The sequence below is a fragment of the Corythoichthys intestinalis genome, chromosome 9 (assembly GCF_030265065.1).
Source record: "Corythoichthys intestinalis isolate RoL2023-P3 chromosome 9, ASM3026506v1, whole genome shotgun sequence".
NCBI classification, from domain to species: Eukaryota; Metazoa; Chordata; class Actinopteri; order Syngnathiformes; family Syngnathidae; genus Corythoichthys; species Corythoichthys intestinalis.
Window position 1 is genome coordinate 28,617,782 of NC_080403.1, and position 16,982 is coordinate 28,634,763.

Consider the following 16,982-nt stretch of genomic DNA (forward strand, 5'->3'; position numbering starts at 1 on the left):
AGAGGTACCACTGTACCTCACTTCTTTGACCAACTAGAACAGTGATCTTCAACCACAGTGAAGAAATATGTTGACGAACCAGTATTGAAACATATTTTCAAACACATTTTATTATTACACTAGATGTGATTGTAGTAATTAGTTTAAGCACTATACTCGTTTCCCTTCTACAACCTGGTCACATTTTGGGCTAATAAACTGCCACATAGTTCATATTACGGTTTTAAGAGAGGTTTATGTAAAAAGACATGAGCGCTGTGATTTATCGAACCCAAGGCTGCAAATTAATCAGTTTTGCATCAATCTGTTTAAAACATTAATTTTCTTACCAAAATGAATTTCTTTTATATTCATTTGTCAACTTTTATTTCAGACGGGTTGCTTGAGATTTTAGCCTTGTGTATTTTTCAATATGTAACATTTGAAACTTTTGATTTAAAATTCATAGAATACATAAAAGCACTTGAATCCATGTGTTAACAGAACATGAATTGATGAATAAGGAAACTCGAAACGAATTACTGGCTGTCCTCAAGTTTTGCTAACTGTTGATTCTCACTATACTCTTAATTTTTGTCTAATTAAAATGCCACAACACTGTTGCACTACAGTGTCATAGAATACATACGAGCACTTGAATCCATGTGTTAACAGAACATGAAATGATGAATAAGGAAACTTGAAATGAATTACTGGCTGTCCTCAAGTTTTGCTATTTGTTGATTCTCACAATACTCTATTTTTTGTCTAATTAAAATGGCACAACACTATGTTGCACTACAATGATGTCACGCTGTGATGGACACTTGGGTCAGTGTAGTTTTCGGCCATTCGGTTTTTTTTTTTTTCTTTTAAACAGAAAACGCCTCTTTCCGTTTTTCGTGTTATGTGTGTCAACAATAAAACAGAACATGAATTATCTTCCTTTTTCCAGATTCGTAATTAAAAAACAGAAAATGAGACTTTTTATCTGATGTTCCATTAAGTGTTTATTTAACACATACCTGGAAATAAAATACGACGATTATTTGTTTTCCCCAAGTTCGCTTTGATTGACCGCGAAGACCTTCTTCTGCTGCTTTTTATGCTTTTTCAGGCTGCAGCAAGGTCTTGCTAACACCTGCTGCTAATATTAGCTAGTGCTATAATATGAGACCGCTTGTTCACACAACTGAAATATGGCCTATCGTGTTTCCAAGTCCAAGGGCCTCGAAATCTTGAAGAAAATGAAAATAAATAATGGCTGTATATTATTTCCTGACTTTTGTTCAATAAAATCGTAATGGAACAACAAATAAAAGCTAATTTATAGTTTCTTTATACATAATTATGAATCAGAAAAATGGATGATTGTTGTTGTTTGCGCACATTAAAGCTTAAAACGGAAATGGCCTGGAAAAGAAATGGCTAAAACATATACGGACCCGTCATTACAAAGCCAATTCATGTTTCTTCTTCCCCAAAAATCCTGTGCTGAACCAATTTATATACAGTGCCTTGCAAAAGTATTCGGCCCCCTTGAACCTTGCAACCTTTCGCCACATTTCAGGCTTCAAACATAAAGATATAAAATTTTAATTTTTTGTCAAGAATCAACAACAAGTGGGACACAATCGTGAAGTGGAACAAAATTTATTGGATAATTTAAACTTTTTTAACAAATAAAAAACTGAAAAGTGGGGCGTGCAATATTATTCGGCCCCCTTGCGTTAATACTTTGTAGCGCCACCTTTTGCTCCAATTACAGCTGCAAGTCGCTTGGGGTATGTTTCTATCAGTTTTGCACATCGAGAGACTGACATTCTTGCCCATTCTTCCTTGCAAAACAGCTCGAGCTCAGTGAGGTTGGATGGAGAGTGTTTGTGAACAGCAGTCTTCAGCTCTTTCCACAGATTCTCGATTGGATTGAGGTCTGGACTTTGACTTGGCCATTCTAACACCTGGATACGTTTATTTTTGAACCATTCCATTGTAGATTTGGCTTTATGTTTTGGATCATTGTCCTGTTGGAAGATAAATCTCCGTCCCAGTCTCAGGTCTTGTGCAGATACCAACAGGTTTTCTTCCAGAATGTTCCTGTATTTGGCTGCATCCATCTTCCCGTCAATTTTAACCATCTTCCCTGTCCCTGCTGAAGAAAAGCAGGCCCAAACCATGATGCTGCCACCACCATGTTTGACAGTGGGGATGGTGTGTTCAGGGTGATGAGCTGTGTTGCTTTTACGCCAAACATATCGTTTTGCATTGTGGCCAAAAAGTTCAATTTTGGTTTCATCTGACCAGAGCACCTTCTTCCACATGTTTGGTGTGTCTCCCAGGTGGCTTGTGGCAAACTTTAAACGAGACTTTTTATGGTTATCTTTGAGGAATGGCTTTCTTCTTGCCACTCTTCCATAAAGGCCAGATTTGTGCAGTGTACGACTGATTGTTGTCCTATGGACAGACTCTCCCACCTCAGCTGTAGATCTCTGCAGTTCATCCAGAGTGATCATGGGCCTCTTGGCTGCATCTCTGATCAGTTTTCTCCTTGTTTGAGAAGAAAGTTTGGAAGGACGGCCGGGTCTTGGTAGATTTGCAGTGGTCTGATGCTCCTTCCATTTCAATATGATGGCTTGCACAGTGCTCCTTGAGATGTTTAAAGCTTGGGAAATCTTTTGTATCCAAATCCGGCTTTAAACTTCTCCACAACAGTATCTCGGACCTGCCTGGTGTGTTCCTTGGTTTTCATAATGCTCTCTGCACTTTAAACAGAACCCTGAGACTATCACAGAGCAGGTGCATTTATACGGAGACTTGATTACACACAGGTGGATTCTATTTATCATCATCGGTCATTTAGGACAACATTGGATCATTCAGAGATCTTCACTGAACTTCTGGAGTGAGTTTGCTGCACTGAAAGTAAAGGGGCCGAATACTATTGCACGCCCCACTTTTCAGTTTTTCATTTGTTAAAAAAGTTTAAATTATCCAATAAACGTTGTTCCACTTCACGATTGTGTCCCACTTGTTGTTGATTCTTGACAAAAAAATTAAATTTCATATCTTTATGTTTGAAGCCTGAAATGTGGAGAAAGGTTGCAAGATTCAAGGGGGCCGAATACTTTTGCAAGGCACTGTAACTTAATGAAGGTGTCCAGAGTAGAAAACAATGTGTGAAAGAACAGGGCAAATGATTCCTCAACTGTTTGCCTTCATTGTTGGTATATTCACCACACCCTGTCTCACTATGTTATCCCCTGTTCAGTCATCTATCCTGATGGACAAACACAGCACTCCTTTATAACCATTGTTCCCTAACTGAGGTGTATCGCGTTATATGTATTTACAGATGCTAAAAGTGACTCGTAAATCAATCTAGTATTGTGGTTCCAAGACACATCCTGGTTTCAAAGGATTAAATGACTCTTTTTCTTGTTGTGCCTCTTGGAGTTGGTTCAGAAACATTAATACTTTACCATCATATTGTTTATACATTAATTGAAGTGATACTCACCCATACTTCATGTTTTTAAACATTTAAAATGTCTTTTTGTAAATCATAAAATGTGATCCTCTCATGCAGAGTACAACGACTATGCCAATCCTTTGGTTTGTGCGGTGTTTGTGGCATTATGTCCAATATGGGTGCTAATAGCCAGGAAGATTCCCTCCACTCGAGTAGTCCTCTATTCTGGATGGGAGCCAGTCATCATCGCTATGGCCATCAGCAGGTATGTCAGTTAAAGTTTCTTCCACTAGTTGTTTCTCAACTTTGTACTATCAAGGCAAAAATAGATGTCAAATACAGGTAGTCCCCGGTTTACAAACGAGTTCCGTTCCGACGCTGGCAACGTAACCCGAATTTCCTCGCAAGTCGGAATTAACCTTCTAAGTACCCTTGATTCCAAAATAACTATTCAAAAACATGTATTGTACATCGTAATAATAAAATAAAGAAGAAAATAAGATATTTCTTCCCTCCCTTAATATTGATCACGCAATAGTTCTTCTTACAACTGACATTTTTTTATTTTATCACCGTCAAACTATGAACACACATTTAGAAAATACAATTATGACAGAACATACAATAATGCTATAAAGTATATAAATAGAGACATATTTGCTTTCAAAAACATACCTTAATGGTTGCACAATAATACCGAGGGAAATAAGGATCAGCTCTTGGGCAATTCAACAAGGAAAATGGCAGCTATTAGTGACACCAGTGAAAACGAATGCTGCTCATTAAGCTTGCAGGCTAATAGCGAGCAAACGGGGGGCATCGCTGAGCCTGTGCCGTTTACCCTTTCTCTGCCTTCTTGTAATGTTAACTGACATTAACCCCCATTCCCCAACATGAAAGCAATGCTTGAAACTAACAGAAAGTAGCGCCAACATGACGTCAAACAAGTCCGAGTGCAACAAAGGAAAGCGGACCAATAGGGCTGGGCGATATGGCCTTAAGTACGTATCACGATAAATTGAGCAGATTTACCTCGATAACGATAAATGACGATAAATTCGCCCAAGCAAACTGTTATATAATTTGAAAATTTGAATCAATGCATGGAATACAAATTAACAGTTTCTCGTTAAATTTATTTACCAGCTTTCAATTTAACAATTGCACATGCAGTCTAAACATTAAGTATTAAAAAAATCTTGTAAACAATAAGAATTCTTGTGTGAACATTTATAACAGCTTGTATGACTTGAAAAATATCATCACTTGAATTTCATTAAATTCATTCCGCATTGTTATACACTAGATAGTGGCATACGTTTAGATATTTAGAATAGATACAAATACGACACATCCACCCGCCCCCCAGAAATTATACTTAATTTAAAAATAAAATGTTTCACAAATCTTTCCTTTCTTTTATTCAGCTCAATTATTTACATCTTATGATTTTGGAAATCCTTACAGTATGCAATAAATAATATTCCTGTTCCCAAGCACTGTGCTTACTGTACTGTAATTTTTACAAAAAATAAACAATACATAGTTACTCCCTGTCATCTAGGACGAGCCACTTACAAGACTAGCACTGTCGTGTATTACAAATACTGCTTTGAACACATCTTCACAGACAAAAGCAATGACACAGGCTTAAAGAGGTCAACTTTAATTGTGTAAATCACACTTAATGACGACACGATCTCCTGGTTGAAATAGACGACATCCACTTAATTCTATTGAAGATATGTAATGCTGAGGCAATTTGTCAACTTTACTTTTAAAAAGAAACGTGCACTGTTTATCCAGTAGATGGGGCTCTTGCAGTGTGTCAAACAGTGATTCAATTTAGGGCAATTGTCTTAAAAGTGGTTCATTGTTTCAGAAAGCCTCGGTTTTTCCATCCCTATCTGGAACCTGTCAAGAGTTTACTTAATGTCGGTGAAAGTTTGGCGAAGCTAACTTAAGCCCAACTTCATCCCGTTTACTTGTAGCGTTAGCAGCTAGCGTTAGCCTACCGGGCTTCTGTTTGATTGGCTTCCTGAAAACCATGTGACTCCCAACGTAAGCACACTGTCTGCTTTCTTAAAGGGGAATGAACATAGCCGAACAACACGGAGTCAAAGCGGGATGAAAAGACTATATTTTCTTCTTTTATTAAATTACCGAATTTACCGACATGGTCAAAATTACGTCGGTCATCGTGAAGAATTTCGGTAACGGTAAATTTTCGGTTTACCGCCCTGCTCTACCACACATATAGGATAAGAAATACCGGGTATGCATAGCAATTAGAGATCAACCATTTAGAATTAAAAAAAATAACAAAATTGAATGACAAATAATCTAAAGTACTTACCATCAATGCTAAGAGGTGTCAGACAAGACACAAGACAATGCAGCTTTAAAAAAAAACGACTGGTGACAAAACGATGGACGGGACTCTGGCGTTGTAAAGCCAAAAGCACGTAAGTCGGGTACGTCGTAACACGGGGACTACCTGTAATCATAATTAGTACTACACAGTTCATTACAGGTTTTATTTGATTCACTGTCTTACTGATTATGTCTATTCTAAATTAAAAACCTATGTTCCGTAAAATTATTGAATGTCTGTGTTTCAGTGTCGGTGGTCTTATTCTTGACAAGACCGTTAGTGACCCTAAATTTCGAGGCATGGCTGTCTTCACTCCAGTCATCAATGGTGAGGAGTCCATGCTTATTCAATACAGTGTCTTCATAAAAGATTGTGACGGGGATAGAGGGGTGGTGTATTATGCAAATGCAGGGAATTACCATGACAACTACAGGTGGAGTCAGGGTATATGATGAAGCTAGCAGTTAGTCAGTGTTTCCTGTTTAACAACTTTGTCTCCATTTTTTCAAACTTTTTCCACCACTCTAGTGACTATTTGCTCAATACATCTAAAGGCTTTTCATGTTATTTGGAGGCCTCTGGGCATTCTTGGCCAGCATTCTCAGGAAATGTGCCTAGACAGTTTAACCATGATACTCCCATAAAGTGCAACAGATTGAATATTATCACATTTTAGAATTAGCAAAGTGCATAAATTGCAATTTCTACAGTCTCCTTGTGGACAGTACAAACATTCTAGTACATGCTGCAAATCAAAAGCTAATGCTAAAAACACTAAAACACAGCAGCTGTACACTGGCCTATGTTATGGCTTTGAAATTATACTGTAGTATTCGGCTAGTCCTGCGTTGACTTTAATGCGTGTGTTTGGGCACAGAGTTTGTGTTTGACAAAAATAATACAGACAAATAATAACATAAACACTTACTTAGGTTTCTTGTTGCGGGCGTGAAATAAAACAAAACGATGATTACGTTATTTCAAATACAAAATGAACCAGACTCCAGCAGTGTTTGCACCTTTTTGTGCCTGTTTTTCAGGTGTGGGAGGTAACCTGGTTGCGGTTCAGGCAAGTCGTATTTCCACCTACCTGCACATGAATGGTATACCAATGGGAGATCCGAATCCCACGCCCCGGAACAGGAAGTGCCCTACACCCTGCTCCACTTTCTTCACCTCCAGTAAGTTCTCAGCAATCTCATGAAAATATGAGTTGTAGCTTATAAGCAAATTTTGTATGAATATGCTTCTAATTGTTTTTTTTCCATCCTTGACAACTCATAAGGGCAAATGAGCTACTTCTTAATGTTACCAGTGTTGCACCGATACCATTTTTTGGCCCCAATAACGATACCTGGCTGTGCAGTATCGGCCAATACCATGCAGATACCAGTAGAACTTTACTGCATACCTAGTATAGGTGACAATAGTTAAATAAACATTTGGCTCTTAAAGGCCAAATTAGTGCTAAATTCATGAAATTAAAACATGTATAATACTAGCCCAACAGTAAGAAAGTAAAAATACAATGAATGAACTGAATAAAGGCGGCACGGTGGCTGAGTGGTTAGCACGTCTGCCTCACAGTTCTGAGATCAAGGGTTCAATCCCGGGCTTCGGCCTTCCTGTGTGGAGTTTGCATGTTCTCCCCGTGCCTGCGTGGGTTTCCTCCGGGAACTCCGGTTTCCTCCCACATCCCAAAAACATGCATGGTAGGCTGATTGAACACTCTAAATTGTCCGTAGGTATGAGTGTGTGTGTGAATGGTTGTATGTCTCCTTGTGCCCTGTGATTGGCTGGCAACCAGTTCAGGGTGTCCCCTGCCTACTGCCCGTAGTTAGCTGGGATAGGCTCCGGCACCTCCGCGACCCTCGTGAGGAAAAAGCGGCATGGAAAATGAATGAATGAACTGAATAAACTTTTTTAAATCCTGAGTTTTGGCTCTCAAAGGCCAAACAGTGCAACTTTAATTAAATTATAAGTAACAATAATTGACCACATCATCCTGTCTCTATTAGCCTTCCACTCTGTGCACCAACAGCGACACACACTTAGCCACTTAGCTTAGCCTACTTCGACCGCACTTTTGAATAGGCTTTAAAATAAGGAATCGTTCCGAATTGGGAATTAAAAGTTACGTTCTGTATTGAACCAATACGGAATACATATAAATAGATACATTTCTATGCATTTTAGGGGTTTTGGGGATGTCCCTTTTTTTCGTCGCCTGTACGGCTTTGGGCGGGAGGGGGGCGTCCCTTAATTCTATTTCTGAAAGGTGACAACCCTACTTTGCAAACAGGTCTCAAATTACTGTGGCATTTCTTTCAGTAAAAGACAATAAAAGTAAAGTAGACGATTAACTGACCAGGGATTGTTGCTCCGGTCCAGCAGTCCAAACTCTTCGTGTTCATTCACATGTTTCGTCTTCAAATGTTTTATCAGGTTCAAGTTATTGATAATAGTGTTGCACCGATACCATTTTTCGGCCCCGATACCATACCAATACCACTCCATTTGCATATAGTGTATATATATATATATATATATATATATATATATATTTTTTTTTTTTTTTTTTTTTTTTTTTTTTTAAATAGCTACATACTTGGAAGTGAAATCATTGCTATCATTGCTTTTTCAGGCTGCTGCTTACCTTTGCGAAACAGGAAAACGACTAATACAAAGTGAATCCTGTGGAACTTTTTATTGCATACCTGGTATGGGTGACAATAGTTGAAGAAACCTTTGGCTCTCAAATGCCAAAATAGTGCTAAATTTGTCAAATTAAAACATGTATACCGTAATTTCCCGAATATAATGCGCACCCGTGTATAATGCGCACCCCAAATTTACTTCAAATCTAGGGGAAATTATTGTACCCGTTTATAACGCGCACCCTAACTTTAGCACCAATAAATAGAATAATACAAGAAAACAGAGCTCGTGTACAGATACAGAAATGTCATTTCACTGACTGGTGAAACACAGCACAAGCAAAGCACGTTGGCAGTTCAAAACATTACCATAAACTGACAATTTTTACGGTAATAATGTGATTTGACAAATTCTCCAACTTACCAGAATCTAGGAGAAAACAAAACAGGTGTGACTTTTCTTTTAAAGGCTGCTGTATAACTTGCTCGTTTCATCATGATGAATAAATGTTTCTTCCATGGATTGATACGATAAAATGAACGTGAGAACGTTTAAGTCGGAAATCTGTGAGAGCTCATCGCTGTCAACACGACAGTACCAATAGGAACTATTGTTATTTGGGTTTGAGTTTCCCGACGGACAGATATACGGTAGTTGACGGACACACACAGGAAATGTGTTGTTACATTTGTATAATCCGAGTTGCGGAGCTGCAATAAACGTTGACTCAAATGAGTTCAACAAACTAAATTCTGTGCTGTATGAAGAGTGAAAAAAGCAGAATTTAACACAGACAAAATCATTCAGCCGATTAGAGTGAAGTATTACCGAAACAAAATGGTGAAGTCACGTACCGTAATGGTCGGCAACGGATCGCAGCATACGTTTCTTCAACACGACGTGGCCGTGTCAATAAAAAAAAAATCGGTTTATATATATATGTAATATATATATATTTCTGTCTCCATCCATGTACCCGTTTATAATGCGCACCATGATTTTACAAGTTGATTTTTGGGGGGGGGAGTGCGTGTTATGTTCGGGAAATTACAGTAATACTAGCCCAACAGTAAGAAAGTAAAAATACAGTCATAATAATAAACTCTGAATGAACTGAACTAAACTTCTCCAAGGCCAAACAGTGCAATTTATGTTGTTGGAAACACATAAAATGTTAAATCAATGGCAATATTTTATAATATTTAGTCCATATTTTGACCGTTAGTTGGCGCCATGGTTTGCGGGCTCGCAGTGATGACGTCACTGGTATCGTTCCAAATGTGTAGCGTGTTCAACAATTGCTTATTGCTGCCTAAACTCGCGAAGTAAAATGCCACGATGTGCTGCTTTTGGATGCAATTTCCAGTCAAATGGAAACAAGGGGAGTGAAGTGAGTGGTCAAGGTAGAATTATTATTTTTAGTGAATAAATGTGCATAAGCGGAAGCTTCTCCCCCTTTTTGGTCCCTGTATGCACCGTATCCTACCCACCACGCGTTACAACTGGCGCCCGAACATTTTTCCTGGATCCTCAGTCAAGTAAGGGATCCTTCTATTTTCTGGATCCGACGGTCCCATCGCGTCTGCAATCATGGGTTTGGATCTATCCATTTTTTATTCGTCGGTCCCACAGCGGCTTTTCAGATCAGTCTATATTGTGGAATCGACGGCCTGATCGCGGCTGCGATATGCCATGGGATCGGTCTAATTCCTGGATCTTTGAGTGAGTAAAAAACGCGGATTTGGATTAGTATTGCTTTCTTTTTTGTTGACTATTCTTCGTGGGAGTTTTCCCCAAATCATACTAAATAATTAAAGCACTATGGCACGCTACAGTGACAACAGTGACTCTGACGTGGACCTTACAACAATGTTTGAGTTCGTCAGGGAATGTGTGTTTGCGTACTGCTGAGCTCCCGAGTGAAGAGTGGTCAAGGTGGAAATATTTTTTGTGAATAAATGTGCATAAGTTATACACGTATCCTAGCTACCACGCGTTACAATGTACAAGACCTGGATTACACAAGGTGTGCTCTTTGGCCTGTACTGTATCTAAAGCACACACCAGCTCTTGATGCTAACAATCTACATAATTATATTGGGATAAGTTTGAAAACACAAAATGCTTACCTTGAATATCTGCTAATAAAACCGGAGTTCCCGAATCCCAACAGCATGCACTCTCGCCCCCAACCGGAGTTCCCAACAGGACTCTCTCGCATCACCAGTTTTGCCCAACTTTTGTCTTATCAGGTATTTGCTGCACGCATTTTTCCCTGAAGCTCGTCTTGTAAACGACCAACAGTGGTGTCCTGCTCTTCACTTTTCAGATCTGGTTCAAATAGGAAGGGTAGAACTGACGACATGTTGACAAGTGACGCGCTGGAATTTCGGCAACGGGACCAGTGACGTCACGCACTGCGACGTAACAAGAATGGCGACCTATCACTTAAAATAATTTTACAAACTTTATTAAAACAAAAACATTAAGAGCGGTTTTAATATCAAATTATCATAACTCATACTAATATTAATCTTTTAAGAATTACTTGTCTTAAAAATAGAGGCTCCCTTTAAAGTAAGTAATATTTGTAATCAATATTGTCGTCGATATGAAGGAGATATGGAGCAACAAGTGAAAAACAAACTAAAGACGGGGGAATTGAAAAGGCCAACATGCACCGGTAAGAGTGGGGTATGGAAAGGCTTCAAATTGATTGTTGAAGATGCTATACAGAAACCTATGTCGGCTTCGCTGTATGCACTTTGCTCTCATACAACAAATATATTTAACAAACTTTTCCAGCGTTATTTCGTTCTGTAAATGCATTTATAATGAGCATAAAAACATGTAAACTATTTAAACATTAAGAAAACTTTTTTTCTGCCAACTCGAAGAAATTAAAATAAATATCAAATCCACTATTGGCCTGATAGAACAGCCATACAAATATAAAAGATATAAATGTTTATTGAATATGCATCTTATAGTCTTGTTTAACTGGGAGAATTCGTTACAAAAGGCAGGCTTTAATTTGTTATCATTAGGCACAGGCATCGTCACAAATGTGATCACGCAAAACGCAGCCTTTTTCCAAGCAGTACTCTGTCCAGGTCTGAATGATGCATCGCATCCCCGTATTTCCTCCTTCTCCTGAGTCCTCACAAATAAAACATACATTTTTTTTTTTTTTTTCGGGCTCGGACCAACAAATAAAACATAAAATTTTTTTGTTTTTTTGGTCAGGCTAGGGCCTGCGAATCAAGTTAATTGATCGGGCCGGGTCGGGCTGGATTTTTTAGGCCCAATCTTACCTCTACAGACAACACAGAGTATATTGAGGGTCAGGAGAAAAAAGGCTCCGTTCAGTGTTACCGGACCGGTAAAGGGTGTTGGCGCCCTGTTTGTTGGTACTCGCCGATATCGATACCACCATTTGGGGCCAGATCGCCCCCCCCCCCGCCAATACTGGTATCGGTATCAGTGCATCAGTAAATGTTACAAATATTATAGTACGTTTATTTAAAGACATGAATGGTGTTTTTTGCACCTGCAGTATCATAGAAAACTGGAGTATAGTGGGCTAGAGTGTCATCATTTACAACCATGTAATCATTGTTTAAATAAACCCCTACTTACTGCTTGCTGCCTAGCTGTGAACTCCCGGTCGGCACGTGTGCTCTTCCTCCTGGTCGCCCCGGGTCACCTTGTCTTCCTCTTCACCATCAACTCACTGAGGGGGGGACACACTACACTAACTCCCATCTTCATCACCTTCTACCTGGGTGCTGCACTGCTGCAGGTGAACATGTGAAACACACCAGTATTTTCAAATTGTTTAACTGTTTGTGCTGTATGGATTGTTTGTACAGTTTCATAGTTTTTCATGTAGCTGATGGATTTCATGCATATGCCACAGAACTGAAGTGATAATAAACCATAATGCTTAAAGGGAACTGGGCTGTATTTACCTTTGACTAAATTAGGCTCTATCTATTGTTTTTTTTTTATAGGTAATCATCCTGCTCTACCTGGCGGACTGGATGGTCCACTGGATGTGGGGCAGAGGGATGGACCCAGACAACTTCTCTATTCCCTACCTGACCGCTCTCGGTGACCTGCTGGGAACCGGCTTCCTTGCCCTTTGCTTCCACATGCGCTTTTTCATTGGTGACAGAGACTCCAATTTGGGAAACTGATTGCATGCATCAGCAAAAAGGTCCCTTGCACACATGGACGATGATAATGGAAAACTGGATGTTTCCCACGAAAGGGCTAATCCCTTGTAGGGTTCTGATTGCTCTGGTTTACAACAATAACTGGGTGCACTAGAGCCAGTTTCAATGTGGAAATATTGCAAACACTTTTCATCGTATATGGCCCCACAGACTTTTGTGCACGATGACAAGAGTCCCTTCTCTGTTATTGTTGTACGTTTGTAAATGATTTATTATAAGTAAATAATCCGTTTGATGTAAATTAATGTCAACTCTATTTTGAAACGCTCTTCCTCATTATTTTAAATGGGGAAAACAGTAAAGAAATGTTTCTACGTGATTGACTTGCAGCAAATCCAAGAAAATGAGCAAAACAAAAAATACCTAACAAGCCAATATTACTTAATCACCAAGTGCTTTGTCTTGATTCAATCTTTTTTTTTAATGCAAATTTATCATAGTGCTTTAGAAAAGTGCAAATGCCTACTGTAGCTAAACTTCCTGTTTTACTTTAATCGTATGACAGCGGACTGTTGCTGTTTTACCAGGAGACAGAACCAGAAATATTACAATTGAAATTCCCTTGCGCAACACAAGAAATTATAGTTTGATTCAGGTTCTTGAGAAATGGAAGGTCAATCCGTAGGATAGTCTGCTGGTTGGCCGCTCTCAAAACAAGGCAATCGCAATCTTCCTAGTCCTGAGGTTGCAGACTGATTCTCACCAAATGCTTCAAAACAATGCTTGATCCCGAATACCCTGACACGATGACGAAACTCTGAAATTAACAAGTATTGAGCAGGGAAAAAACTGACTGGATCCTTTACCACTTGCAAAACAATCCCAATCCAATACAGCAGGCTTTGTTATGTTGGGCAAACCACACCTTCAGCCATTTTTAATAGGCTTAAAAAGTCTAAAGAGCTCAGCTCACAAAACATTAGTGTGCACATACAGAGGATGTGCTTGTGAAGCCTCACCTTGCAAAATGGCGTTTCGTATTTTAGCGTATGTGTAAATTCATTCTTGTATTTTGGGTCCCTGAAGAATATGGGAATTTTTAAGATTTGCCTTGTGTATAGCCACCAATACTGGGGCTGGTACATTAGATAAGACAGCGCCAAAGACTCACCATTAGTCTTCATCGGGCTGATTTGAAATCACTGGTTCCAAAAGGTTCACAGAACTACAACATATATTTCAGTTTATTTCAACTATTATGTTTTATTATCTGGGGTTTTTGTCATGAACTATGCTTTACAAGTTTTGCGGACACGGATGATGAAATCAGTTATTTTAAAAATGATTAACAATATTTTAGTTTTCCCTCATGTGACACGCAGTGACAACAACAAATTTAAGTTTCATTCGGAATATGTGGAAATCGAATTAAGACATGACTGCACTGCTTCTGTGTGAGGATACGCTGCTATAACTTGTATTTCCGCACACAGTGTGTGAAAACGGAAAAAAATTAATCACTTCAAATATTAGGCATTAAAATTCTAATTTTCTACATAAAATACCACCATAAATTCATGCTTAACTGGACTAACGAATTGCATTTGCATATTCACTAACCTGGGAAAAAACTGGTCTGCAGGAAGTTCCCATGTATCTCATGACGTTGGAAAAAAGAAATTTTTGAAGTGGCGAAAATGAAACTGCATTTTCATTTCACATTCTGTTTCTATACTCGTGAATACAAGGCAAATGAAGGATAAAATACAATTTATAGTGAGAAAGTAAAGGGCTATTTTGACCAATTGAAATAAGTCCAAATGTTGGGTGTCTTCACTGAAACTTGCATGAGATGCTTGAATTATTTGCCACTTTTCAAACTTCTGTGTTATCTCAAAGGGGCCAGAAGAATACCTGTGCAGAGCACTCTCTATGAATGTGAAAATATTCATTTTGATTGATATTGTTTGTCAATCTTTTGTTTGGGTTCCAAATGGTTTTCGGGAGGAAATGTTAGTTCTGTTAATTTTTTTTTTTTTTTTCCTTAATCATTTTTAATTTTTCTTGGTGATGTCTGTCATAAGATTTCAAAGAAACCTCTCTGAAGAAACAACCTTTCACAGCTGTGCCACAACAGAGTACTGTAATTTGCTAAATTGACACTAGAGAGCACCAGAGAGATTTCTTTGGAGATTAAGTTTTTAACTTGATTCAAATCGACTTTGGGGGACTTTTTTTAACTTCATTTTTTTAAAGTCATACCCACACATGTTCCGTCATATCTCAGTCTTTACTCTTCCTCAACCTTCTCACTGACCAGGTGCCAGCCTTCTGCTCTATTTTAATGGAGAGTTGTGAATACTTCTGTAAGAGGGCAGATAATGGTTTGTCTATTTATTATTAGAAGCACACAAAGCAATTTGTACATACTATATTTATTCTATATATAAGGTTGTTTATTGTGTTCTTTCAACGTGACTCTGTTACTTTGTCCCTCTCCTGCGTCAAATTTTTTTTTGTTTTGTTTTTTGGGTGAATGGCCAGTAGTTTTTGCTCATTTGCTGCTTGCCACATTAGTGGTGAAATTTTGCATGGTGCCTAATAATGACATAGAATGGCCTTAATCTCTATGAGAGCCGAGCTCAACACAGAGTAACCGATCAACAGCTTGGTAGCGCCTTAAATTAGCCCTGATTAATAATTGCTTTACCTTGATTGTGATATGCAATGTAATGTAATACTGTAATTTACTGAGATGCAGCTGTATAGTGAAGGACTGAGAGCATTGGTTACACATAAGTTCACACGTACGGTATGTGCAAACACCTCAGCACTTTAAGTACGCTTATAAGCATAAACAAAATAAAGATTTCTTCTGTGAAACACCAGAAAGCCTGAAAATGTGCATTACGGCATGTAATTCTAGATTGTTGTGCCATCCAAAATACCCAACCAAAACCCACAAACTGCCTTTTTAACCTCAGTGCTTCAGCCACATTGAACTCAGAAGGGCTCTCAGGCGATCACTATCCACATTAAACTGTGACCTCCATTTCCTGTCACATTTGTTGCTTAAGAGGCAAAATAGTAAACATATTAATATAATGGGGGGTAAAGGCATGAAAAGCCTCACCACTGCTGAAGCTTGTGAGTTCTCTTTGTTTTTTCCTCACTTGCCGGGAATAAAGGAATTTATTGTTTCATACCATTCAACTGTGGTACTGTGTTTTCTATATTTGATCACCCAAAACTCTATAATTAAATGTGCCACTTTCCTTTTCCAATGTCAATCTATTAGTCAATCAATCAACATCCTGTTCACTACCTGCCTGGTCACAAGTTCAGGCATGAAAATGGGTCAGGGGTTAAAAAGGTGAGAAGGGTGTGGAGGAAATATGTTCCAGTACACTGTACACCCCAACAAAATATTGAGCTCTGTCAACCCACACTGTTTTTCAGCAGGGCCGTGTAGAGACCGGTGGAGGGGCGGGTGCTCGTAGATCAAAAGGGGCACATGAACAAGTATTTAATACACCTTAAAACAACATAACTTCAATTTTAACCAGCTTTAGATAATAATTGGCTGTGACTGTGACATACTTTAATTGGGAGGGGACAACAGTGAATAGAAATCAAAACTGTCATCCACACTTTCTGGCTGTGACTCAGTCAGTCTAGCTCTTTTCTTCCTTCAACCTCTGCATCAAAACTTCCTTCCTCAACTTGTTCATCTGAGAACAAACCACATCAGATGGTCACTGAGCCACCAACAGCACAGTTTTCTCAAAACTATTATTTCATTATTATCCATACTTAACAACTCTAGCACCTAATGATTAATAAAGCCATGACATAAAATCTTATAGAAAAATAACATTGTAATGTGTTTATAATTGTATTTAATACCCGACTATCCTTGCAAACCTGTTCTTACCAGGTCTGCTATTCACCCAGCTGATGAGGTATCCGCTGCCTTTAGCAGCCTCATCCAACTCCTTTTTTTATCCCTCAATCTCCTTATTTAAAAAAAAAAAAAAAAAAAAAAAAAAAAAAAACAGACTCCCCGGTGGCTTTTAGTTTTAAAGCTTTCTTAATTTCTCTCTCTCAATAACGATGGAGGTAGATTTGTGTTTTTATTATTCAATCAAAAAACAAAGTTACTTCTATCAAAAACAAAGTTGCTTCAATCAAAATACAGTTATACTTTTAATCCCAAAAGTTATTAATAATAAAAAAAATGTTTTTGATTGCAAAATAAATTTGAGACAAAAAAAGCATTTGAAAACTATTTTTCTTGATTGAAACAAATTTTTCCATTGAAGTA

General features: G+C 38.4%; 1 protein-coding gene across 2 annotated transcripts in view; it reads left to right on the forward strand.

Annotated features, from left to right (window-relative positions):
- The window catches only part of slc41a1 (solute carrier family 41 member 1), a 52,571-nt gene extending 36,714 nt beyond the window's left edge, over positions 1–15,857 (forward strand). The window contains exons 8-12 of one of the 2 annotated variants that reach the window (XM_057845887.1): positions 3,566–3,713; positions 6,070–6,149; positions 6,863–7,003; positions 12,134–12,282; positions 12,494–15,857. In XM_057845887.1, the coding sequence (XP_057701870.1) occupies positions 3,566–3,713; positions 6,070–6,149; positions 6,863–7,003; positions 12,134–12,282; positions 12,494–12,679 (704 nt within the window). In that variant the 3' untranslated portion in view covers positions 12,680–15,857. The remainder of the gene's footprint in view (positions 1–3,565; positions 3,714–6,069; positions 6,150–6,862; positions 7,004–12,133; positions 12,283–12,493) is intronic. The other variant, XM_057845888.1, reaches the window with a different exon arrangement.
- The last annotated feature ends 1,125 nt before the right edge of the window (positions 15,858–16,982 follow it).